The sequence below is a fragment of the Hypomesus nipponensis genome, chromosome 19 (genome assembly GCF_054491055.1).
Source record: "Hypomesus nipponensis isolate SF chromosome 19, ASM5449105v1, whole genome shotgun sequence".
NCBI classification, from domain to species: domain Eukaryota; kingdom Metazoa; phylum Chordata; class Actinopteri; order Osmeriformes; family Osmeridae; genus Hypomesus; species Hypomesus nipponensis.
This window is the reverse complement of record NC_140379.1, coordinates 9,781,309-9,808,380: the sequence shown is the minus strand read 5'-3', so window position 1 is coordinate 9,808,380 and position 27,072 is coordinate 9,781,309. Positions and strand designations below refer to the sequence as shown.

Sequence of the window (27,072 nt, the reverse complement as noted above, 5' to 3'; positions counted from 1 at the left end):
CTTTCAATTAGGCTATAATAACTACAGGTTGGTTATGTCTCCATGTGTCACGTAAAATTAATGTGTGTGTAGGCTATAACTGGTTCTTTATGGGAATATTTTTTCCACACAGCCATCCTTAATTTAGTAACGATTTATCATCTTAAGTGTGAAATCAATATAATGACCTTTCCCACTCATTAGCATGTATTCACCTCTGCTAGTGCAGAATCGCCAGATGGATTAACTGTAATAATGGGCGATACAGCTGGGCTGAGTTGGATAGGATAAGGCCTCAAAGGAATCATTGTTAGTGAAGAACATGTCCTGCTTGTTGAACATACCCTGATGAACATGCAGACATTTATGGACCAATGTTGATGACTTAAGAGACACAATGATCATCATCCTGCAGGACATTTTATTTTTTATTTAAACTTGTAATCAACCACTTTAATGATTATTCACTACTTTAGAATTATTTTAAACTTCAATTGGACAATTATAACATTTTTTGGCATGAATATTGTTGTAGCTGTAGATCATTGTGATAAAAGACAAAGAGCAAACTGAGGAAAAAACATAACAAAACATTACAATAGGAAAAATAATTACATAAGGTACATTCAATTTTCCAGGCATATGCCTGCCTTCAGTAAAAGGTCGGAGCAGCGTTGGGTTCCCTGAGTTAACTGTAAATGACCCTCCGCACCCCACCCCTCTGCAGCTGAAGTCAGGCTGCCTTAGAGAACCCAGGTGGGCTAGAGGGCTGGACTCGGCGTGCATGTCAACACTGAGCCCGTCCCTTTGAATACATATGTTCATCAAGGAACACAACAAAGGAGAAAACAACTCTTGAAACGTAAAGAAACACAGCAGGGTTTTGCAGGTTCTGCATCCAGAACCTGTCCTGTGGAATTCTGACCCCCTACAACCCAGGGGACTGCCTCCATCTCAGCTACAACAGGCTGGAGTACCAATTATCAGACAGATGGGCCTGTACAACATATCCCTCCTTGCTTAAACATTCAGCCAAGGCCAACATTACTGGGCCTAAAACAACAGTCAGCTATCACAATGAGGTATATTCCAGCTTGTTGTCATAGGAGAGTTGTTGCAGTTGCAGTCCCTGGGTGTAGTCACAATGCAGGGCAATAATACTTGCAAATAAGAAAGCAAAAACAACTAAAATATTCCATATACAATATGAACTTTGACAGTTTTAACACAGTTTTTCAGGTTTATGTTCATCTACAACAATTAAAAGTGTATTTCACATTCTTATCCAACATTTACAGTTTAGGCATCGAGGTAAAATCAAAATTCAGTTCGTACTTTCTCATGTGACTGGAATTCAATAATTATAATAATATATATCTCTCCTCCAGTGAGAGAAGGTACAAAATTATGTAGAAAAATCTGTCAGGTTTTGATTCAATAACAAATGAATATTTACGAGCACTAACAGTGTACCACTCATTTTGATTAGCAGTCTATCAGACACACACTTATTAAACAGTAATACAACACAAACTGAGATAAAGCTTTTTCGAACCTTTGAAAATTGACAAAATATCATGCAAAGATTTAGCATTTAGACGGATCTCCAATATGCAACGGTGACCTCATATTCTTTGGTTTATATTGTTTGCTTTTCAAAACAAAGTAAAACTGATTGTGTCGCTCATCATGCATACTGTCGTCTTGTCCTATAGGCTTCTAGTCCTCTGATTGAAAATACTGATGCAACGTTTGATGAGAATCAGGATTAAATATTTATCTATCTCTGTATATCATTTTCACCTACAATGTACATACACCTGAATGCATCAGTAAAGATCTTGGAAGAAAACCACCCACAGGACTGAACTGATTTGTGAGCATGGAATTGATTAATATTAATTGTCACTTAAATCATGAAGCCCCCCAAATCCAGGGGGCCATTTCTGAGACAATCTGCATCTCTTGTGTGGTCACAGAAAGTGGCACAAACGTGCAAGGCTTTGTTTAGGAAGCAGCTCCTCAGCTGGTCCGCTAGGACAAGACCTCACGGTCCCTCGTCCCAGACACCAACTGAGAGATCTAAGAAAAACTGAGGAAGCAAAACAACTCTTTGGATGATAGCACGAGTCACCGCTGCATAATGGCTGGGATCGACATAACAAAACTAATCTGACAGACAAGTGCTAAACTTATTTCGCTACTCTACGGTAAAGCATCATCTACTTCAAGAAGAAAAGTAACTAGAATGTGTAATCAGTGGTACATATCAGTCCACAAAAATATAGAATTCTCAGGAGGTAAAAAGGTTTTTCTGGTGTTCATTCCATTCATCACTTCCATCTCACTGACTTCACGCTTATGATGCTAAACACTCATTCATCACACTCCTCTCTAGCGCCAAGGAGCTCTCCCACTGATTGGCCAGACTAGCCTCTGAAATGGAAGGGGCTCCGTCCACACTAAGGCCATTTGTAAAGGTTTGCTGTAATGATAAAGTCAATACAAGCAAGTTTGGTATGCTCTGTCTCAAAGTAACTACAGGATGAATTCAACCAACAGCAGACAGCCTGCCATAGCACAGACACATCATTCCAAATTAATACAAAAGTATCCACCTGTGAGGAGGGCATCACCAGGCTTTGGACCGTAACTGACACAACACTCTAGAGAAACATTCACAACATCCACAGCAACCAGACTCTACAGTGAGCAGGTCAGCCTGAAAAAGATACCCTGTCTTGTCAGCCATGTAACATCAAACAATACATGGCTTTTCAAATGTACCAAACCTTGTTCCCTGAGTTTAGGAAAAAATTTACAACAAAATAATGAGGTAGTATAAAGCAGGAATTGCAAGGGCAACTGTATATCAACATGTAAAACACAAAGCAAACATTCACTATCCTTGTTAAACCATTATTACTAGGAATAACTGACACTGCATCAGAATACTGGCTCGTCAATACATTTCTGAGGTATAATTGTGTAAGTGTCTCTGATCAGGCAGAGGAACCTGAGAAAGACCAGAGCTTCACCTGTGATAATTAAGACCAGAGCTTCACCTGTGATAATTAAGACCAGAGCTTCACCTGTGATAATTAAGACCAGAGCTTCCTGAGAGCGCTGAACCTGGATTGGTACCCTTACAATCCTTACATCAGGACAAACAAGGAGACGGAAATGGGACGAATCTTACTGAGCAAAAACAATAACAATTATTGCTATCAAGAAGTATCAGGGTTGTTACGTAAGAGAATATATCCAATACATAACTGAGGAATAAGCTGCTATTAAATATAAAGTTGGAGTTTACCAAGAAGTAAACTGAGGTAGATATTCAGCAGAGGAAGGGCTCACTCTCGTCTCTGCTCCAGTGATAAACTCTATTAAATAATGCCAGAATTGTGACAATCACATTTCTAATTTTTTACAATCTTTTTAAACATTCATGGTGGTGAGAGTTTTCTTTCGAACACACAAACAGACAAGAGTAAAATAGCAACACATTCATTAGAAGAAGGCAGTGGATGAAGTTTCCCGTGGCCCAGTCTTGACCCAGTTCTACCACAGATCTTATGGAGCTCTGGATTCCAGCTCATAGTCCTTTAGAACAGAGCTGTGGGGTGGGAGGGGAGGGGAAGAAGGAAGGGTTAAAAGATCACACACACAGCTGGAGAGGAAGTGCAGGCTGGGCATAGCTGTCTGTGGCCTGGTAGTGGTGGCTTCTCTTCTCCAGGGTGTCTTTGCACTCCTGCTCACCCAGCTCACCCTCACTCTCCTGGGCAGGGCTGCAGTCCAACCCTCCTTGGTCCCCTGCTCTCAGAGAAGCCGGGCGGCTGTTGCATCCAGACGAGAGCAGGATCATCTCTGTCTCATCGTGTGAGTAGCGCCCAGAGTCGCCAGTCTCGTGGCTGCCTTCACTATTGGAGGAACCTTCAGTGTCCCCCCGGTGCCCGAACAAGCCCTGCAAGGAGGTGGGTTGATGGGAGCAGGAGGGGGACTCGTCCTCGTAGCAAAGCACCATGCTTCCTGGCTGGTAGGATGCATGGCTCAACCTCGGACCCTGAGGACAACAACATATCAGCACCGCTTCTTCACCACAAAATAAATGTTACGATTGGTTGTTACGGAAATATCCCTCAGTCTTGAATCTCTGAGGGGGGCAGCTCATTGGGAGTCATGAATCCCCCAATCTTACCTGGATTTTGGTGTTTTTCTCCTTGGTGAAGGAGAACCATGTCGTCTTCTCCAGGCTGTGGTGGACGGGGCCCAGGCTGTTGATGATGAGGTTGGTTCCTCCCTGCAGACAGAAGGTTTGAGTCAGAGACTGTGTGCTGCTCCACCCAGTTGCTGCCATACAAGTAAAACCAGCTTGATTCGGTCGTACAGACTTGTGCATGAGGGAGCATGTTTTTATCACCTTGGTATCAATAAAGTGCTCTGCTGTCATTATGGACACGGCAACATCACTCTCAGCCTGGATTTCGGAGGGGGCAGAGCAAGTGGGAGTGGCCACAGAGGGGGTGGAGCCAGGGGCCTCCCTGATGGTCTTAGAACCTGAGGATTTACTGAGAAAGAACAACTCTGATGTCATCTACTGAACTACTATGATAATAGTAGTTAACTGTCATAATAAATCAACTATTGTGCCATACTCATATACATGCAAAACAACCAGAATGTCATATACAGCAGAGGAGAGTCTGCAAATGAGTCATCAATGACATTGCCAATCTGAACAAAACGGCTACCTGGTTTGTCCTCTACAGAGGATGATGAAGGCACAGATGATGATGCAGGTGAGAGCAATGCAGACGCCCACGATGATGCCTGTCATGGAGGTCTGGTCCAGGTGGTAGAAGCCATCAGAGAACACTGAGGGGAGACACATCCTCTGTCAGCATGCTACTGTCGTGGCTCAGTCAATACTCATGATACATGTCGATTCTGCCTCCTGTACACGGATCAACCTTCCTCAGTGTATCCAGACCAACGCCTGTGTGCTGTAGACTGGAGCGGGGCGCTCGGTACTGACCTGTGGCGTGAGAGGAGCCAGGCGAGTGGTGTGGGCCGTGTCCACGGGCGGAGCCTTCTGGCTGCACCGCCAGCTCCACAGCATGGGAGAAGGGCCCGTCCCCCATGTCATTAGACGCAGACACCTTCACCAAGTACACGTTGCCAGGCTGCAGTTTCTCCAGCAGTGCCATGGTGATGCTCCCTGGCAACCACATATCTCGCAGGGTAAACAAATCCATTTGAAGCTTGGGTGACAGGACGTTGTAGAGCTGCACTGTCAGTACTCTCTTATACATTCTAAAAATAGATATTCACATTTGGCTCCTCATAAATCATGTGTGGTACTCTAGGAACTAAGTCACCCCTGCCCTGACTCTTTCTCTTTTTTTCGCCTTGGCTCCACATGATGCAACTGACCCTCGGAGGCCTGGGGTTTACAACCCACTGGAAAAATACACAACAACCTGGGAGATGAGGGGCTATTTGTGATCATCCTGTCAGGGGGAGAGTGGGGGGAGGGTCAAAGATCAATGGCTCTCTGCTCCAAAATACCCCAGCCTCACAGCCCCTAGCTCTAGCCCCTCCCACAGCCCCTAGCTCTAGCCCCCCCCACAGCTCCTAGCTCCAGACCACCAACTCCAGACCCCCCTCTCAGCTCCCAGCTCCAGACCCCCAGCCTCTAGCTCGAGACCGCCAGCTCCAGACCCCCAGCCTCTAGCTCCAGACCCCCAGCTCCAGACCCCCAGCCTCTAGCTCCAGACCCCCAGCTCCAGACCCCCAGCCTCTAGCTCCAGACCCCCATCTCCCATCTCCAGACCCCAAGCCTCTAGCTCCAGACCCCCATCTCCCAGCTCCAGACCCCCAGCCTCTAACTCCAGCCACCAAGCAGTCACCGTCTGGACCAGCAGGCTAATCTACGGAGCAGAGGGTGGGGTAGCTTCTGACCTCCTCACCCAGCAGTGGGTCTGCAGGAAAGATCAGAAGCCTCACATTTCCTGAAGTCATCTGGTTTCCATTACAGCTATGCTTTCCCAGAAGCAGAGCTATACACCAGGAGCTAGGTAGAGCAACATACTCCTGCCTGCTATCTAGGAGGTCCAAGGTCTCGTAAGGCCTCAATGGTCTCAATCGTGGTGAACACAAGAGACTCTAGTGTGACCAGTATGAAAGACAGGACAGCTATTCTTTAAAGCTATGAAGTTCGCCATTAAATATTTTGACCAGTCAGACATCAGCAGTAGACCCCAGTAACCAGGGGTCATAATGAATAAACGACATTAAGCCAAATGGATTTGAGGATGAAATGGGGTATTGATTTCCAATGGGCTGTAGGGCGTGGGAGCAGGGTCTGGTGTTGTGGGGCCCATGCATCTCTTCCAGTCCACTCCTTCTCTCTCTATTTCTCAATCTCTATCACACACACAAAAACACACACACACACACACTTTTTCTCTCGCCTTTTCAAAGACACCCTCTCACACTATTTCTCACCTTCTCTTTGCAGCACCTGCCACTCCCCTGCCAGCCAAGCCTGTCTGGAGGCATACAGGATGGTGTAATGTGTCACGGCTAAGTTGGGCTCATCCGGAAGCTTCCATGACACCAGGGCTGTGTCTTCCTCTATTAGAGTCACTTTAACACTGGAGGGGGGCAGTGTGGGAGCTGTGGAGATAGCGGACAGGAGAGGAGTGGGAAGAGAGGAAGATTATTGCTACTGGTAAGAATATACTTTTCAGATGGATTGAAAACACAATGACAAAATTGCACAGCTGCCATGAAAACCAGAGACAGTAAAGGGAAATGTCTGGTGAGCTTTAGGGAACAGAAAGTGAAACTTCAGAATCAGGATCCTGGACAAAAGCACACAACACAAAAGCAGCTTATTTTAATGTGAGTTAGTGTGTCTGTGTGTCTAGGCCTGTTTCTTCCAGCTTAGGGTTAGTTCCTCCTGTTTCTTAGGAGGACTAGGTGCAGTGTGTGATGCTCACCATCAGGCAGGGTGCTCTGGTAGACCACAGGGCTCCAGGGGCTGGCCAGCTGCTCCAGGTGCAGACGCACAGCAAACTCATACTTGGTGTTGGGCTCCAGGTCCGCCACCAGCAGGCTCTGCTCACCACTGTGGTGTGTGTGTGTACGTGTGGGAGGGTGGAACAGGAGTTCATGAGAATTTCGAATTTAGAAGTTGAGTGTGAATATGAGAGTGTGTACATGTGTTTGTGTGTGAGTGTGTGAGTGTTGATGGGTGTGAGGGCCACATACGTCAGCAGGTAGAGCACCAGGGAGGCATTCTGCAGACCCACAGGGTTGCAGCGGACCGTGTAGTTGACGGTCTGGCCCGAGGTGAAGGCGGGGCGGCCCCAGTGGAGCAGCACTGCCGAGGAGCTGTTGGCCCGGGCGTACACGTGGTGGGGCGGGGGCGGGGGGGGCACCAGGCGGTCACGCACAGCTGGGGGATACAGGGACAACAGTGTTACAGGCAGAGGGGGCTGGCACAGGTTGTGGTATAGGGGGTTGTGCTACAGGCGGATGATCTTACAGACGCATCCAGGTGTGCTGATAGTCTGGTCGGCCTGGTAACCGTCTCCCATGAAGCTGTATGCCAGGAGCTTCACGTGGTACTTCTTCCTTGGGTCTACATCAGACAGAAGAACAGCACAAAGAAGATTTAGTCATGTTTAACCTCACATTGAATACCATGAGCCGAGGGTTTCCTGACAGTCATTCCCTCTCTCTAAGACGCTGTCTGTCCACCTGGGGGGATTCGCCTCTCCACCAGACTCTCGGGCCACTAGGGGGGGTGGGGGGGGGAGCTTGACACTGGGGCTGGGAGGGGTGAGGTCATAGAGGGCTGCTGTGTGTGTGGGGGTGAGCTGGGAGAGGAGGACAGATGCTGAATGCTGGAGCCTTGTCCTGGTGTCACTCAGGGCAGCGAGGCCTCAATACAGAACCTCCCACATTCATCAGCCTGGCACCAGCAGTATGAGGGGAGCCTCCCACACAGGACTATCTGTGGTCAGTCCTATTCAACCTCAAATTCCAGGTAACATGAGAGTGCTTCATCCACACAACCACTTCAGGGGTCAGAGTGTAGTATCCAACCACTCCACTAGGTAGTGCTCAAACACACTAATATAGAGTGGATTGCAGAAGAAGTTGCATGACTTCTTTCACTAAGGAAGAGTATGTCCTAGTATCAACTGTGTGGACTTGTTCTTCCTGACTGTGGGGCTGAATGTAATCATGGAGCGGGCGGTCACACCAGCCTGGGGGAATGGGGGTGGGATAGGTCAGGCAGAGATAACACTTTTAAAGAAATCCGGGTCACAGCTCTGCAATACAAGATCAGCCTCTTTCTTCCCCCAGGCTCCCCCCTCCCCCCTCTGGCCCTCCACCTCAAAACAGGCTGACAGAGAACTGACTGACAATCTACTGACTTAAAGGGTAAATGTGAAGCTGCATATGTATGCATGTGTGATCTATCCAAGATAAGATCACAACTATTAATATAAAATATGCTGGTAGTGGAGGAGAGATGGAGGCCTCTCAGGGACATTCTTAAATATGCAAGGAACACTGACAAACACTTTCTGTCTTGTTTTAATTGTCTTGTTTTGAGTAACATGATGTCAACACCAACAGACCAGTGATGGTTGACATTAGAGGCTCCTTCATGGTTTGTGTCTCCTTCATAGCTCCTTCATGGTTTGTGTTCTACATTGAGAAACCCTTATCCAGTCTCCCTTCTACCTCCCCCCTCAAGCACCCCATCCTCCAGCTGCCATATACAGACAGACTGGCAGGTCCAGTTCAGGTCAGTGTCCAGGCTTTTGTCCATCACAAAGTCCATATCTACAAAACAGTGGTCAGGTCACCCCCACCCCTAGCCCAAAAGCACAATAGACCTGCCGTAACCATTGCAGAGGGGGGTGACATCTGGGCCACAACCTCTGACCTCAAATCTGGGCAAGCAAAATCCTGCCAGGGGAGGGGCTATGAGGGGGAGGTTCGGGGGAGGGAGAGCGAGAGGGTCGGGGGAGGGAGAGCGAGAGGGTCGGGGGAGGGAGAGCGAGAGGGTTGGGGGAGGGAGAACCGCAGTGAGAAGCTGAGAAAAAGGGAAAACACCCCAGCCAAAAATAAAGAGCTTGTTAATTGGAGAGGACAAACAGGAAGGAGCCCTGAGGAGACAGAACAGTTCCTCTATGTGAGCTTTCATTCACTAGGAGACTCTCCCCATCATGGAACTTTACCTTCATGTAACAAGAATTGTGGCATTTGATCATTTCTGTAAAAAATTATATGTAAATAATATTTATATATAAATGTATTAACATATTAAGCAATGCAGTTTTAACTAAACCAGTCTCACAATGTTGGCAGTCTCTGATGAATCTAGGATTTATCCAGGCAGAGATCTGTAGAAAGATAGAAGGTGTGTGTAGCAAGGACCTCGGTGCTCAGTCACACAATCCTGCACAGTAACACCCTTTACAAAGGCTACCTTTCTCAGATGTGTATTAGCCCGGCCATTCAACCATACCCTGAGATCAAATATGATTCAGCTCCCACTTAGTAATGGACTAGAATCACCTTGTGTGGATTCAAGGCTTGTGATTGTTTGGTAGCAATGAACTGAATAGTTCTGAACTGAACAGTTCACTCTACACTCTACTGGTTCAGCTGAATAGGACTGCAGCTATGTTCTCCACTGCTTTGAGGATATAATAAACACCATTCACTTAGTCTATCAGCCTGACATATCTTAACATAAACCAAAATGAAGCAGGTTTATTTTCCCGTCTTTCTCATTGGATGAGTCAAGCAAGAACATACCCCCCACTACCCCACCTTCACCCCCATAAATTATCATGCCAGTTTGTATTTAAGGGAGAAATTCTTGAGCTGTTTGTGGTCACCTGATTTTTACAGCCAGTGTGCAGACCCTACAAGCCTCAGGCTTTGTTCTGCCCTGAGAATGCCCCCCCCAGCTCAGGCCCCCCCAGCTCAGGCCCCCCCACCACTGGCCCAGCTTGGGCAGGGCCATAAATGTCAAGTCCCACTCTGACCCTCACCGCAGTATATATCACAGGGGTAGGCATAGCCTACACACACATATACACACAAAAGAGGCAGACACAACTTAACTGTTAACTTTCACACTAGTGACCTCCAGATAGGCAGGTCTCCTGCGCCCCAAGTCAGGGTCTACAGGGCCCTTAGTGCCCCTAGCAAAGGTCTTCCATGTCATAAGGGGCCCCAGCTAGGATCTACTGTACTGTGTGCCAACAGGTATGACAGGTATGTTACCCTCCTCTGCCATGAGAAAAATCAACACAGCTGGTGAGAGCCCGGTGTTTCAACAGTGTGTCGTTCACAGAGTGCTGCAGACACGCACATTCCCCACTCTGCAACACTGTCAATCTGGCGAATGGTCTTAAGACATCGTTCAATAGACAAATCAGAACATGTCTGTCTTCACAAGTTTATAACTCACACCAACTCACTGCTCAACCTACTGTAATGGGGTTTTCTTGACAGTATTGTGAATTTGTACCTTTTAAAGAATGGGCTGTTTACTTACAGCTGGCATACGGCATGGGCAGCCCAGGGAGCTGGGACACACATGGTTCTCCTGAACCCTGCTAGTTTGAAAACAGCTCTCTCAGACATGTTCTAACCATCCTCTCCACATAGAACAGGAGGGAGGAAGTTGGGCTCCTCTCCTCCACCCCTCATCTGACCTAAGGCCAGGCTGCCATAGAAACTTTGAATTACAGCCCTACACATTATAATAATTCACTAAATTCAAATCATGCTGATATCCTGTGTTTACGGTCCCCCAACCCCCGTCCCCTCCCAGAGAGCTCTTTGGAGAGGCAGGGTGAACAGTCACCAAGGTGGGGGCTGATTTTGACTCTTGGCTTATAAAGAGTCTTTGTGGCCCTAGAGCCTAACACAATGAGTGGCTTTGATGTCTCTGCTCCTCCAACAGCTCTGCTCATAGCAGTCATAAACCAGGTTGTAAATCATCTCCTGGCTCACAGGCTGTCCCTCCTCTGTGCTAGTAGGGTCTGTGGAGGCCACTCATCTCCAGAGAAACCATCCCCAGTCAGTGTGCCCGGGACGTTTCCTGCCCTCTACTCTATGAAGGAGGAGATCACAGATTAAGTCTGACTGACACATATTCACATGAATCGTCTTATCTCCCCCAAGTCATTCTATCAAGCTCCTACATTTAGCTACTAAGCCTTTTCCCCATCCAAAGACAAAGTATGTGAGTTTACTCCCTCACACTTTTGTTAACAAACTACACGAAAACTGGTGTCGAAGACGTGGTGCCTCGAAGATATCACTTTTACTACCCTTGAAACAACAAGCGTAGGGGCCACATACTGTACTTCAAATCCCCCCAACCCCCCTCTCATCCTGAACTCCCTGATTTGAAAGTCAGCTGCTGACCACCTGGCTGACCTTCTCTGGCCACAGATGGTCAATAGGGGGTCAGGACTCCCCTTATTTGCCCTCCTCTCTCCCCTCCTCTCCTTTCTCTACCACAGTAGGGGGGGGGGGGAGTAGACAGACACAGAAGAGCCAGGGCTGACTTAGGCGGGTGAGACTCACCCAGTCCTCCGATGGTGTGCCTGGTCATCAGGGCGGGCAGCAGGGTCGGGGCGCTCTCTGCTTGGCTCTCCTCGTGGTAGAACAGCCGGTAGCCCTGGACGCTGGGAGCGTTACCTGGTGCCAGTTGCCAGCGCACTATAATGGTGGTGCAGTTAACCGGCTCCAACCGCAGCTCTGGGGCCAGGGGGACTGGGGGAGAGGGGGTGGTTGGGGTCAAATATGATTTTCTTTTATTCAGATCCCTTCATGATAAAAAATACAAAATAACACTAACACACATTACCCATGCTTACAGGCTCTCTAGATGGGCTGATCCTGACCTAGAAATAGGCCACACAGCGTGTTCAAAGGGCTAATCTGTTCTCAGAATCCTAACCCCCACTATCCATATATGAGTCAAATTAAAGCACCATCTAATAGTAATTGAAACCCAAATTGTCCAACTGTAAATTAACCAAATGATTAACCATAGCCCATAAACCCCCCCACGTACCCACCCCCCATGGAATGAGGCGCCATGCTGGGCACAGCAGGATTACAAAGGAGGAAAATATTTGGACCTATAGAAGAGTCTTCTTTTCCCTCTGGGTACTGCCCCCCCCCCCCCCCCCCCTCGGCCCGCCACCCCCTCTTTATGACCCATGACTGAAGCCATTCCAATGTTACTGACAGTGCAGGTTAAAGGTCACAGAGTAACAAACCCTAAGCCTTAACAAGATTATGAGAGCCAGCTCTTCTTATGGGTCTCTCCCTCTGGAAAGGAGATCTCCAGCTCCACCCCTCTTCTCTGTCTCTCCCCACCTTTAGCGCTGGAGGCCTTGGGTGTGCGGTGTGACGTCCAGGCGGACTCCTCCCCCCAGCCCACGGCGGTGGCGGAGGCAATGCGGAGAAGGTAGATCGTGTCCGGCTGCAGCCCCTCCAGGACATGCTGGGTCTGCTGCCCGTTCAGCTCCAGCGCCGTCACCGCCTGCTCGCTGCTAGTCCGGTAGGACAGACGGTAGGCAGACACATGACCGCGACTCAGCTTGGCTGAGAGGGGTTGCCATGACACCTGGATGTCTGAGGGGCTTTGGCTTTTCAAGCTGAGCTCCGGGGCGCGTAGAGGTACTGGGGAGAGACAGGACCAGTTAGAGATACTGGGGAGAGACAGGACCAGTTAGAGGTACTGGGGAGAGACAGGACCAGTTAGAGATACTGGGGAGAGACAGGACCAGTTAGAGGTACTGGGGAGAGACAGGACCAGTTAACCACAGCAATCACATTGAAGGTCCGGCATGACACTGTGCTGCCTTGTACTCTTGGTTTAAACAGTACACTGCTATTTAAAGTAATGCTTTGTGGAGTGTCATTGGCTAAGGATGAACACCACATTCATTTTTAATGAGGCTGTTTAATGTCCACAGGTGGGGCTAGGTTAGGAAGGGCAACAGGTTAGGAAGGGCCAGACTAATGTCTAACCTGCTGAGGCCTCTCTACTAATCCTGCCTTATTAGACTCCCTCCGAGCCACTAGGAACAACCTCTCAGGGTTGACCCCTGACTGGCCCAGCATGAACAGCAGCATAATATCATCCATAACTGAACCAGCATGGCAGCGTGCAACCCAGAGGCCAAGACCAAGGGCAAATGAGGCTCGACTGGAATTTAGAATCCATCCAGGCATATTGCATTTGACAACACACATAACATCAACAAACACATAGCATACACGTACACACACACAAACTGTTTTTGTGCTTGCGTAGATCACATCGCATGTCGACAGACAGACAGACTGACAGACAGAAAGAATAGGTAGCAGGCTGACTCACCATCCTCCAGGGTGTGCTGGAACACATGGTCCGACATGCGGCTGGCTCCCATGGGCATGTACGCCACAATGTAGAACGTGTAGTTCCTCGCCGGCTCCAGGTCATCAATAATGTAGCGGGTCGTGTCGTTACCAATGACGACCTGATATTCCTCGTTGTTCAAGCCTGGTTGGAAAACAGGATAACGAAGAAGAAGATGAAGGATTAAATAGCAAGATAATAGGATTTCAATGCTACTGACACCCAAGGCTTAAGATAGATGCTGGTCACAGTTTTGCTGCAGAAGCACTTCCTGTTCCTCACAGCGTCGTCGTGTGCACCTCCGGCCCTCACAGCTCAGCAGGAGGAACTCTACACACACTAGAGGTGTCAACTCAATCAAAAGTATGACCCCCTCGTCTAGTTCACAATTTCATCCTCACGGCTGGTACAAATTCCTCCATTAGACTTTCCCACATCTCTGACTGGTCTTCATAGCTGTTTAATGAACTCAGATTAGGAAGGTCACACAAAAGCCTCACTTGTGTCCCCAGAGTACAGAATGGTCTGAGTGATTCCTGACCTAGTAAACAAGATCCTTGAGAGTAAACAGACGTGGCCTTGTCCCTCTGGCTCAATGGGCCTGGAAACCTCCCTGAAAGACAAAGCCTTCCTCCCCGCCCCGCTCCCCGGCCCTCCGGCCTCCTGGAGGCTGCTCTGAGGCCTTATCCCACTCCAACATCCATTCATTAGCAGCTCCTCACATCTCCACTGCAGAAAGCCAGACTCCACCACTCCTGTCAGTCTCATTGCCATTCTCTCAGACACAATGTGTCACTACATCAAGTGAATTGAATCCCAAGCGGACACCAGTTATTCAAGGAAAACTGAATGCATTTTTAACAAGTTTTCTTTTACTTCTTCATCCATACACAGTCAGGCAGGTGTTTCCATTAGTGCCTGGGCTGGAATACTCTACCTCCACAATGGAATTCCCCGGTCTGACACAAACAACTGATTCTGAATAGACTGTCTTTCAAATGCTTGACTGAATTGTTTCATTGCTTGAATGTGACTCGTGTTGACTTTAATTTCAATGTTCCCACAGAGGCTGAAGAGAGTGAAGCAGCACTGCAGGACCTCTGGCCAGGCTGTCTACTGTCTGTCCTGGATCTGGCCAGGAGAAGGACCTTGCTCCTCTGGGGAAGACCCTGGCCTGACTGTACAGTGAAAGCTGCTGTTGTAAAATGCCAGGAGTTCCTTGACCTTTGCCCAACAACAGATGGCCAATCTCTGTGTAGGGGGCCATCAGGAAGTGGAAGCATCTTGGGGTGGCAGAGAGAAAGAAAGGGTGGAAGAGAGAGAGGCACACAGAGGCAGAGAGAGAGAGAGAGAGAGAGAGAGAGAGAGAGAGAGAGAGAGAGAGAGAGAGAGAAAGAGAGAGAAAGAGAGAGAAAGAGAGAGAAAGAGAGAGAGTAGTTCCAGAGAGATAAGCCTATGTAGGTTATGTTGGTATGTCTCCCAGTGAGTCTCACCCTCTGCCTTCATGTAGTGGACAGAGTAGGCGATGACTTTGTCAGCGTTGTAGAGCGGCCTCTCCCAGGCCAGCAGGATGGCTGAGCTCGACACGGTGTCGGCCTGTATGGCACGTGGCGCGCTGGGCCGGTCCTCTGACATCACCACGATGAGCCGGGCCATGGTCAGAACTGAACCCTGTTCACTCTCTGCCTGGCACTGGTAGATGGCATCATCCTCTGGGATGATCTGGTTAATCACCAGTTTGCTGTGGGACGCACACACACCATACACAGACATAAGCACACACACACACACACACACACGCTTCGTTAGACACTCACCAATGCTCAGCCTGTCGTTTAACTTTATTATTCTCTTTTAAGTGAAACTGTTACCCTGCCCTGATGAACGAGCAGACAAAGGAAATTAGAGGGAAATCAACTAAAACACCATTAGCACACTGCTAAATTATTCAACTTCCTTTCTACTTCAGGGACACGCTAATGAATGTTTCATGGACAGAGAGTTTCCAGTCAACAAATATAGACTATTAAACAAGAGTCTTGGAGGAACTTGAGAGGGAATGAGAAAGAGAGACATGTGTTGCGGTCTGCTGTATATGTGTGTGTGTGTATATGTGTGTGTGTGTGTGTGTAATATGTGTGTGTGTGTGTGTTTATATGTGTGTGTGTGTGGTGAGCTCAGACCTGTTATACATCTTGATGCGTCCGTTGGAATGGACCGTGTGGCCATTCTTCAGCCAGGTGATCTGGGGCACGGGAACACCGTGTGCCTGGCACACGAAGCGGGCGGTGCCAGCACGAGGCCGGGTCAGGCTCTCAGGCCACTCCACCAGAGAGGGGGGCGCTGGGGAGGGAGGGAGGGAGGGAGGATGGGGGGAAGAGAGAAAGAACAGCATAGAGGAGGTTAGACTCCATGATAAAGAGCCTGTCTGGTGTAAACCTTCAATGGAGGTCATGTCCATATTTCAGAGGCACTAGCCAGTGTGTGTGTGTGTACCTAGCACAGTGATGTTGGCGGAGGCGATGGTGTAGTTGCGGGTTCTTGGCGTGGTGGCCCGGCAGATGTACACGCCTCCATGCTGCGGCTTCATGTCTGAGATGATTAGGTTTCCGTTACCCAGGACCTTGGTGTTGAACACGTCCATGGGCCTGCCATCGGCCCGGCTCCACGACACCAGGGGCCGGGGGTGTCCCGTGGCCAGGCACTCCAGGACTGCATTCTGGTGCAGGGCCACACTGGCGTTCTGGGGGCCCGCGATGATGCGAGGGCGCTGGGGCAGGCGGGGGCCAGGGGCTGGGGGCAAAAGAGGTCTGTCACTCACCACCCCTCCTGGACTGGATGTCACACCTGATCGTTCTAATCCTACATCTCCGTCACAACACTGAGGCTCCTCCCTCCACTCACCAAGAGTGACAGTCAAAGTCGCCTCGGAGCTCCGCCTCCGGTTGGCAATGTTGGTGGCCACGCAGCGGTAGCTCCCAGCGTCTGCCCTCTGAACGCTGTGGATCTGCAGCACGCCACCCGGCAACGCTGTGATTCTGGAGAAGAAGACATGGAGGTCATAGGTCATCAACACAGACTGTGATTGGACATGATGAACTTCCTGATCCTACCTAAACAGTCCTGAGCTGAACCTGGCACAGCGTGCCACACCACCGGGAAGCATACCTTTCCGTTGCCAGAGGTAATGTGACCCGGTTAAACTCCCAGGTGATGATTGGGGGGGGGCTTCCAGACACCAGGCAGGTGAAGCGGGCAACAGAGCCCTCTGACACCAGTATGGGGGAGGGCTGGATGCTGAAGGGGGAGATACCTGGAGGACGAAACAACACACTGTCATTTACAAGCTGCACGGTATGGCTCAGTGGTTAGAGCACTTGACTGTGGATCAAAAGGTTCAAACCCCCCTGTACTCTTTGTTGCTTTGGTTAACAGTGTCGGTTAAATTAATATAATAGTATTAGGACAGGCGATCAACATGCTCGATGCCGGCACATCTCTTTGAACTCTTTGAACATGCAGTTCATGTGTAACAGAGATCATAGATAATGCAATCACAACAATGTGAAATCCTGTTTCACTCGTATCCTACATTAACGCTGAGTACACACAGTGTCTATCACAGGCACTGATGTACACATGATCTCAGATCAGGAAAGGTTGAGGTTGAATGTATTTCTATCACTCATTCTGATCCCCTGTATCTGGGGCTATCCAGTTCAAGCTCCAATCAATGGCATTTATGGAAATAAGCCATGGTGTTGAGCAGCCAAAGATATCTTATCAATATTCACTGCTGCCTCTCCAGAACAAATCTCATCCTGACTGAAAACTCAGTTGGTGTAGCAGCTTGTGGGTTTCCCTGAGGATGATTGGGTGTCTGCCACCCCCAGGTCCACAGCTAAACCAGTTCAATATTACATGTCTGCCCTCTCTAAACTCACCCAGCATTCACAATCAAACAGCAAATAACTCAAAGGCTAAATATCTTAAAGAAATGTTCTCTGAAATGTTTTGAATCTTTTCAACTCAAGAAAGTAGCATAGCGGAAGATCACTAAGCCCCCAGCTCTCATGCGACACATCCCCTCAGATCATGTGTTTGTTCTCAGTGATCAGTGCTGCTCTTCATAAAGTTCAGTATAAATCACACTTCAGGAAGGACTGAGATGAACACAATGTTGACATATCCCCTGAGACATCCCCCAGGCCTGAGAACACAGCATGACCACCCATCTCCCAGAGCCCAGCGCAGCTCCTACCCTGAACCCTCAGACATCAGTCTGGATCAGGGGAAAACATAGTACACTGCTACAACAACTGGCTCCACCTCAGTACTGCTCCTACAACTATGCAGAGGAGCACTTAAACCGTCAGTAAACAAACAGAGACAGGTGACCCCCCCACCCCCACCCCAAACAGAGAGAGGTGTAAACAGAGAGGTACCCTCACCCCCCTGGGCTTCTCTTGGACTCCCTCTATCTGTCTTTCTACCTATTCTCCTCCCCCTCTCCCTCACTCCATCTCTTCAGGTTGGCTTGCCTGAGCCAGTCCAACAATGGGATCCCCAACTCAGTGTTTACCCAGAGAGACTGCCACCCACCCTTCACCCCCCCTCCCACAAGTCTTATCTCAGCAACAAACTCTCTGCATTCCTTACTGAGAGAAACAGGTCACGCAGTAAAGGGGGGGCGTCGTCAGGGGAGAGGAGAGAGAAGGAAAGGGGGAAGGAGGACAGATTACAGAGCTGAGATATAAAGCCAGGGGATTCAGGCTGGGGTCAAGGTTCATGGTTTCTGATTGGGCAGCTGTTCCAGAGTAGCCTGGTCTCTCTCAGCCAGAACAACCAGCCTGAACAATCAGCCTGTAACACTCTACTCTATTGCTACAGTCTCACCTGATGACTTCAACTGACTTAGTTCCCTGGGAAACCTGTCATAACATTCAGCTGAGCACCTTCCAGACGTTTCTACTACCCTCTCACTGCTAGCTACATTCAAATCTGTGTGTCGGGTTCTCAGGAGGTTATCCTACACCACCCAAAATCACTTTGATGTAAGATGTATTTAATTCAATTAGTTTCTTTAGTGAGCTGCCATGCGTCTTGTGTGATAGGCGCAGTGCAGAGAGCACACACACACACACACACACACAATCACAAACATACTACCCTTCACTCACTGTAAATCTGGTGTCTTCAGCAGTGCTCAGAATCACCAACATGCTTCCATGCAGAAAATGTGGAACCTCCAATCAACATCAAACACATTCCTCAGTGTTGCACAACACTACTGACACCCGACGGGCCAGCCCCCGGCCTGGGGGCACCACACGACGAGCCTCCAGCCTCTCCCCCTGCCTCGCTCCCCCTCCCTTCCTCCCTGTGTCCCTACCTTCCTGTGTAAATGATTCTAGATTTGCAAATGGAGGCAGTTTATTGATTATAGAGAAATGTCAGTCTAGGGGATATACCTCCAAGGGTTTTCTGACCAGGATCAGCAACTCTACTAGTCTCCCTGTCTGAGGACGTGACTTCACTAATGATGATGCCACTCTCATACTTCTCAATGAAATGAGAAGCAGATTAGATCTTTGAGGAAAAAGCTCTCTCTTTCTGATCTCCACCTCCATCTTTCTGTCTCTCCCTCTCTATCTCCCCTGTCTCTCTATCTGCCTTTTATCTCCCCCCAGGTGACTGTTAACACCACTAATGTGTTCTCTGCAAGGCCAGCAGTGCCCCCCCCCCCCCCCCCCCCCCCACCGCTCTAACCACTGCCAGGGTTCTGAGTGTCCAGTTACCAGCCGAAGTATCCCTCTGACATGTCCCTTCACTGGGGAGGTCACTGCTCTCACCCCCATCTCAGTGCCAGTGTTGGAGTATCATTGGTAGTTGATGGTATTGTTCTCCAGGCTGTTCGGCCAGCTTGGTTCTTGTAGGGGGGATACTTCCTGATCCCAGAGCCTATCTGACCATCTGCCCACACCAGCGACCCCACCTCCGACCCTAACCTCTGGCCCTTGACCCCACAATTTCTGGTCAACATACGGTTCCTCTAGCCAATGTCCAGCAAGGCCCCCCTGCTTTGCGCTGACCGCTTGGCTCACAGATAACAACCAATCTGACCCTCACACCCCCAACACAGGGAGGGGCGTGTCGGACTTCTTACAGCCACAAAATATCTAAGTCTTAACATTTATTTCTCCTCTGTTTATCCCAGGTTGTTGGATGATTGTGTTGGTCAGGTGGAAGGGGGTGGTAGGAACAAGTAACCTTATTGAAACCAATATAGCTAAATTGTGAGTGTGTGCTCAAATGGGTCCTTTGGAAGAACATGGATAAAAAATGTACTTGAAGCTGCTATACTGTATAGAAACATAAACTGTAGTGTAGAAATGGATGTAGGCCTGAGGCAGGGGTTTAAGCAAGGGCAGGGGAGAATAGTCTCTCTCTCTCTCTCTCTCTCTCTCTCTCTCTCTCCCTCCCTCCCTCCCTCCCTCCCTCCCTCCCTCCCTCCCTCCCTCCCTCCCTCCCTCCCTCCCTCCCCCTCTCTCTCTCTCTCTCTCTCTCTCTCTCTCTCTCTCTCTCTCTCTCTCTCTCTCTCTCTCTCTCTCTCTCTTTCCCTCCCTCCCTCCCTCCCTCCCTCCCTCCCTCCCTCCCTCCCTCCCTCCCTCCCTCCCTCCCTCCCTCCCTTTCTCCCTCTCTCTCTCTCTCTCTCTCTCTCTCTCTGTCTCTCTGTCTCCCTCCCTTCCTCTCTCTCTCTGTCTCCCTCCCTCTCCCTCCCTCCCTCCCTCCCTCCCTCCCTCCCTCCCTCCCTCCCTCCCTCCCTCCCTCCCTCCCTCCCTCCCTCCCTCCCTCCCTCCCTCCCTCTCTCTCTCTCTCTCTCTCTCTCTCTCTCACTCACACACATCACACTCTCCCACCAATGCACTCTGCCAGAACGGGAGTCACTGATGATACAGTGACTGATATGAAACTTGAGGTTTCACTAAATCCACCCTAAAAGGTACAGCAGAGACTGACCATCGTAAGTCCTGGTGCTGCCAACCCCCAACTCCCCAGCATAACCCCCCAAACCCCGATCTCTCTCTCTCCAGCAGCTCTGTAAGCAGCAGGTCAGCTGACAGGTCAAACCCGGACAAAGGTTCCCTTAGAAACCTCAGGGGCCAGCTTAATCTCCCCCTGCACCCCCCTCCCCTGGTCCCTACTGGCCCCCACACACCCTGGTACCTCCCAGTCCCTACACCCTGGTCACTCGGCCATCCCACCGTGGTCATTCCTTAGAAGAGATGTTTCATGCTTGTTGGGCGTGGGGGTTTTGTTATGGTAATAGTGTGCAAAACTACTGAGCGTGGCCAAAAAGCATGATTAATCCAGCAACACAAGCAATAATAACACTGTAAATAATAACAATTTAGAAATTAAACTTAGAATGCATGTTTGTATTTGGTGGATTCAATGTGTTTTGGGCTGAATTTATATTCACTGAGGGTTACTGACAGCCCAGGAGATAATCCTAGAATTTTGTAGCAATAGGAAGTGGTCAAAATGGGGGAGGGGGTAGTTCCCCCCTGTGGAGGCTGCCTCCAAACAGCTCTGACCTAATCTATATCTCCACCTCTAGCTGGGAGGAGAGAGAAGGAGAGAGATAGAGGAAGAGAGAGAGAAAGAAAAAATGGGTGAAAGAGAGAGGTTTAGAAAAACCAGGAACAATTTTCTAGGATAAGTTGAGCAACCAGATGTGATCCTTCCCAGAGGACTGTACTCAGTAGCTGGAATGTGTGACAGTGGGATGAGGTCTTGGTATTTCTCACCATGTCACAGGAATATCCCTGCTTAGTCCCTCTCTCCTGAAAGCCTCACTCACTAGCAGCAACAATAGAAGTTTGGTGACAAATCAGATCCGTCTATTGGTCTTGTATTGTGCTATTTGTAGGTGTCTATTTGTAACGGAATTCTTGGAACATAATAGAAATTGAGATACCGTTGAGTGATGAGCTATTCACGTGTGTTGACCCCACAATGTTAGTTTGTCCCTTTTCATAAATACTGAGGAAAAAAGAAAGCTCTTCCTGACAACCCCAGGGAAGAATGCACTGTTGAAAAGACCCACAAATCAATCACTGGCTAAAAGTAAGGACTGGGGGGATGGGAGAGTGGGTGAGGGGCAGGTTCAACACAGGACCAGGACAGATCAGGACAGCCCAGTAGTCACTAACCAGACCCCAGGAGGGTACATTGTACCAGGCCTAAAAAAGAATGTTCCATGAACAGCACTCTTATTTCAGGGTGTTGGTGGGGGGGGAGGGTAGGGGGGGGGGGTGTTGGGGGTTGAGATTAGTGGGGGACAGTCTTGCCTCCCCTCCTTCCATCTCTTATCTAGCTGCAAAGTTCACCAATCGTTCAACATCGCCTCCCCTCCAGATACAGGACTTTCATTGTCTCTAATCTCATCAGAGCAGCAGAGTTGAACAGGTCAGTTACTGGAGAGCAACAATCTCCTGTTAAATGGTCCCTTTAGGAGCAGCTCCTCATTGGAGGCAAGAGTAAGATCAGTTGAAGCACTATACAGCCTGAACACTCTGGGAAAAACACACAGACACACACACAAATACACACACTGTGTGTGCTATGAGAAGACTCTACAGTGGTAGTGCCCCTCAGAGATGGGGACAGCAACAGAGAGGAATGTCCAGCGTGATTGTAGAGAAGATTTAGGTCCTGAGTGCCGTCCATCTACTGAGCAATCTAGGGTAACCTTTGACCTATAGAGCCCCTGACCTAGGATGCCATGGCAACCCTTAATGTGGGGAGAAGGAGGAAATAAGAGTGAATCCTGTCAGAGCCTCAGGAGTCTGTCCTCCACCAGAGCTCCGCAAAGCCTCTGCCACCACAGGCATTCCTTAGCAACCAAAATAAACACTGTGTCTATGGCCACATAATGGGAGAGCTGGAGGTCAAACAGCCGCTATGTGTGCCGGGAAATGGTCGTTTAGCTGCTCTACTGTGAGTGTTCATCCCATCGTGGTTTGAAAGTATCTCTTGGCATGTCAGGAACACTAGTCTTGTACCTGTCGGCCAGTCAGACTGGTGTTGAACAACATCACAGCCTTCTCAAATCGATTAAGAAGTCCCATCATCACCATGGTAACTTCTACAGATAAGGAGCCAGGCTCTATAAGCTATTATTCATAGCTCTGGCAAGTATGCAGGGAGGAAGAAACTAAGGACACAGTACTTGCACACACAATGTTAAACTGTACCGACCGGCTAACAGGGACTCCTGAACGGATCCTAGCAAAGCAGGCCATGGAGGACATAAAGGGACAGCCACATATCTAACACAAAATAACAAACCAGTCTGGTGTATCTGGTGTTGAAAGGGGCACACGGAACCAAAGGTCCTCCCCATGCTGCATGTTCTTCATCTCCCCTGAAGGATCCAGTACATGGATCCCAGCCTTGGCCACAGAAGAGTTGTCTCTCAGTCTGTGGCTCTTTCAGATGAATCCACGCTCTCTTCCAGGAGGGCTTCCTCTATGGGATCTGGGGTGTGATAAAACTCACCAGGGAACACTAACACAAACACAGCCTCTGAAACGGCCTAGCGGATTATGCAGGATGACCGTTGGGGCGAGGGCTCACACTCACAACTGCCTCTCTGGAACTAAACCAACTAACAGACTAAACTAACTCCAATCAAAACAGTAACAAAACTAACCTAAACTCAGTAAGGCTTCAGTAACAAAACTAAACTCCTTCACTGACTTCTACCATCCTCATAATTAGCCTTCCATCAGTGAATAGGCCCAGCTGTCCAGCCCACTGATCTCTGGACAAACAAATGCCCCAGAATGAAGCCCTTTTCTTTAGGGGGGCAGTTGGGGGCAAGTGGACAAAGAGGGACAGAGTGAAAAGCCTTTCATTAATTCTCTGGAGTAGTAGAGCAGGGAGGAGGCAGAAGTATGAGGGAATGGCAATTCACATTTGTGTGTGTGTGTGTTCGTGATTCTCCACAACCCCCGCTACCCCCTTTGTTTCTTCCACAGAGCATTTCTCAGATATGTGCTAACTTTATTAGCTTCCAGATAGAGTGTTAAGCAGGTCTAAGTGTCTCTTTAAAACAAGCCTGTAAACTCTGGCAGTCTTTCCCTCCAACTTGCTTCATAACAGAAAACCACAAACCCACTCCATTAAGAAATCTGGACTCACACAGCAGCCAGTAAAAATGCACGTGTGTACAAAAAAAACAGTGCAGTCTAAGTGCAAAGAGAGGCTGGTAAGAGCTTTGTGACTGCTGGCAGTCTGGTTTTAGTGGCAGCCTGGTTTTAGTGTCTTTAAGCCAATTGGTGTTTTCATGGACCTCAGTGTGCCACTATGCAACTCAAGGCTCATTAACTGTGTTTTATTGCCATTACAAGTCAGTGTGGTATATCTCCATACAATGTGCAATTGTGCTAGATTGTTCTCAGTTATTCTGATGGTAACTACTATTTAATTATTTTTTTTTACTTTTAAGATCAATGCTTCTGTACAGAAACACTTCTTTCAACACATTCTAAAGTGTTTACGTGGAGGTATTCATCTCTTGGAACTCGACCAGAAGACACATTTTTGTCTCTCAACATGTGTCGGTGCTCAGTAATAACTTTGTCATGAATACGTCACATGGGAAATCAGCTCCTTTGACCCAAACAGCTCCCACCACTCTTACCTATTATCCCAACTACGCTACCCCAGGACCTAACCTCTCCACCAACAGTTCAATAATAACAATATTCCTGGATGAGTGGAGGACAGCGGACGTAAAGGCTCAGGTTTCCTTGGAGGGGGAGGAGGGGGGGGGGGCGGATTCTTTGTGCAGAAAGTAGCACAGCAAGAAACATGGCCTGGGGGGTTATGACACCCAGTATAATTCCCCACCCCCTGCTTCACAGCACTCCCCCTGCCCCGCTCATACACACCCCGCTGGAAAAGAAAGCATTCCAAAAGAACAATTCCCAGTGATCACGGAGCAAACAACATGAAAGGCTGGGCCAGAGAATAGCGGTCATCTGCTCCTCAGTTGAGGGGGCAGCCAGGTCCTGGATGCATCCTGACCTTTCAGACCTGCAGCTCCCTCATTTGCACACCAATACACATATTCTCCTCAGAAAAAGATTACTCTGCTTTCCCTGACCTCCCCCTTCCCCAACTCCTAGCACCACTCCAGTGGCTTTCACTCCTCTGCTGTTGGCTGGCCAGGCCAGGGTGGTGTCTTTGGGGGCACCAAGAGAGAGAGAGGGGGGAGGACACTGCCCCTTAGCCTACATGGTACATGCACTTTACTTGGTGAGCCACTGGAGCGCCCCAAGATTAGACTCCAGAGAGCAGGGTAGACCTGTGTCTGACTGGAAGGTCCCTGCAGCTGTGAGAGTGGGAGGTCTCTATCCCTCCCTGACAGCAGCATCAAACAACCTGGACCCATAGTCGGTCAGAGATCTGAGAGTCAGTCAGGAAATGTTGTAATATAGTTGGATATTTCTTGACTCGGACTGTTTATGCCATTAATACCAGACTGATCTGTCATCAGTCATCATGGGTGTGTGTCTACGCATGTTCACTCTAAAGGTGACATTTGTCCATGTCAGTTATTGGCATTGCATTCTCACATCGGACAAACAAGAGGCAGGAGTTCCCCAATCAGATCCCCTCTCCTCTCCTATGGGCCCATCCTGCCACCCTGCTGTTGTACTTACTTGCGATTGTCAGTCGAGCCTTCTGGCTAAGGATGGCTCCATACTTGTTCTGAGCGAGACACTGATACAGCCCCTCGTCTGACCGGTCCCCTCGCCTGCTCTCCACCTCTGATATGTAGAGAGAGCCATTGGAGAGGAAGTAGACACGCTCGCTCTCTGGAACCTTTCCTCCGTTTTTGAGCCACCGGATGCCGATAGGCGCTTCTCCATGAGCCTGACAGTCCAGCACCACGGCATCCTTCCTCATCACCGTGGCATCATGGGGCTCCTTGATAAAAAACAGCTCACTAAAGCACAAAACACCTGCGACGAGGGACGAAAGCGAGTCAGTGTGTGAAGCAGGAGATATCGAGCAGATAGATGTCAGCCTAACTAGTCCTGATTTAGCCTAACTCGGTCTAACTAGTTCCAAAAAGGCCTGCCTAGTCCTAACTAGGTGTAACTAGGCCCAAATAGTTTGAACTAAGTCTAGGTTTAACTAGGTGTCATCCGTAACTATGCCTTTCCCTACAGTGGAGGGTCTAAGTTTCTATCATATCTGCGGTGCCCCTTCAACGCTACGCCTTTTTCGTGAACACAGCCTCTCTGTCTGAGGACACCCCATGTGTCCATCCTGTCAGAAGGGGGTTTATAGCTCCCAGCTTGATGTCCATACAGTTTGTAGCTTCTAGTTGCTTCCCTTACAGTGACAGGATCTTCACTAAAGGTGCCATATATCAATACATGTAACTCCATGCAGAGAAAGATGTGATGTATATTGATAAGACTCAACATAACTCTGGTGGGACTAGAGCGAGAAACCAAGCACATGAACCAACCGGCACATGGTTTCTATGTTTTCATCTATGCACTGGTTCCCTAGGCTTTCTCACTGTTAAGTGCATGTTTTGGTGACACTGACGGCAGCTAATGGTTTCATGTTAAACTAAATCCTGTAATTCTGAGACCTGCTGAGATTCACACTGCAAGCAAAGACTTTCATCTTGCCTTTGTCATGCAAATACACTATTAGCATTTTGCATTGCAACACTATGTTGTCGGAATTCTCTGATGCAGCACTAAATGGATGTTAAACACAAGAGGAACACTATACTGCATTTATAGAGCAAACGATGTGCAAATGATGTGCAATAACACATTAACATCAATCCCTTCGGACGACACATTCAATACTCCTAAAATAGATACAATTAGACAGCGTACAATTAGACATACAAAACGTTAGAATTTACGGTTTGAATGAAAACGATCACTTCACAGATCACCATGGGCTACCTATTATTTTGCAATCCACGCGTGTGTGTGTTGCGCTCTGCGGACCAGTCAATCGGTTTCACTGAACAATTGTGTTAATAGTATTCTGAAACAGACGCACTATTAACTGTTTTCTATTAAATCCACTACAGGCAAATAAAGTTGTTTTGTGTAGTCTGTTCGTGTAGTACAGGTGATAAATGACACCTTATCACTGGTCAATAGACTACCTAAAAAGGCTTCCTCACAAACATAACATACAATTCCATTAACAGCATCTTCTTGCCATTAATCACAACTCAAAACTACAAAATAGTTAGACTAAGAGTTGACACAATGACTTATTTTCGACTACTCTAGATCTTCATTTAGCTGTTCAGTTAGTTTTTAACCCCAGTGTAGGGTTGGGCAGCATGGGCAGTGATGTCCAGTGCTTTCCCCCCAATTACCTTTTAAAACAAACTACTATATTACACACATTCATTCAGCGCGTGTTTTCCTTACCTGAGATTGGAAGAAAAATAGCAAAAAACAGCAAACGCTGATATAATTTCCTTTTAAAAGACTCCATTTACTCAAATCGTTCTCGCATACTAACTCTTTTAGTTCCTTCCTCCAGTTTAACTACGTGCTAAT

General features: G+C 48.5%; 1 protein-coding gene across 1 annotated transcript; it reads right to left on the bottom strand.

Moving 5' to 3' along the window:
- Window positions 1-394: 394 nt before the first annotated feature.
- Window positions 395-27,072, bottom strand: prtga (protogenin homolog a (Gallus gallus)). The gene is made up of 19 exons (XM_084683045.1): window positions 26,941-27,072; window positions 25,183-25,485; window positions 16,616-16,760; window positions 16,352-16,485; window positions 15,944-16,240; window positions 15,631-15,790; window positions 14,941-15,188; window positions 13,427-13,591; window positions 12,418-12,723; window positions 11,617-11,805; window positions 7,535-7,630; window positions 7,258-7,444; window positions 6,987-7,114; window positions 6,490-6,660; window positions 5,018-5,200; window positions 4,734-4,857; window positions 4,403-4,550; window positions 4,181-4,282; window positions 395-4,045 (listed from the first exon to the last, which is right to left on the bottom strand). Exons 1-19 carry the CDS (start codon window positions 27,005-27,007, stop codon window positions 3,641-3,643), a joined length of 3,558 nt encoding a protein of 1,185 aa, XP_084539171.1. The 5' UTR covers window positions 27,008-27,072; the 3' UTR covers window positions 395-3,640.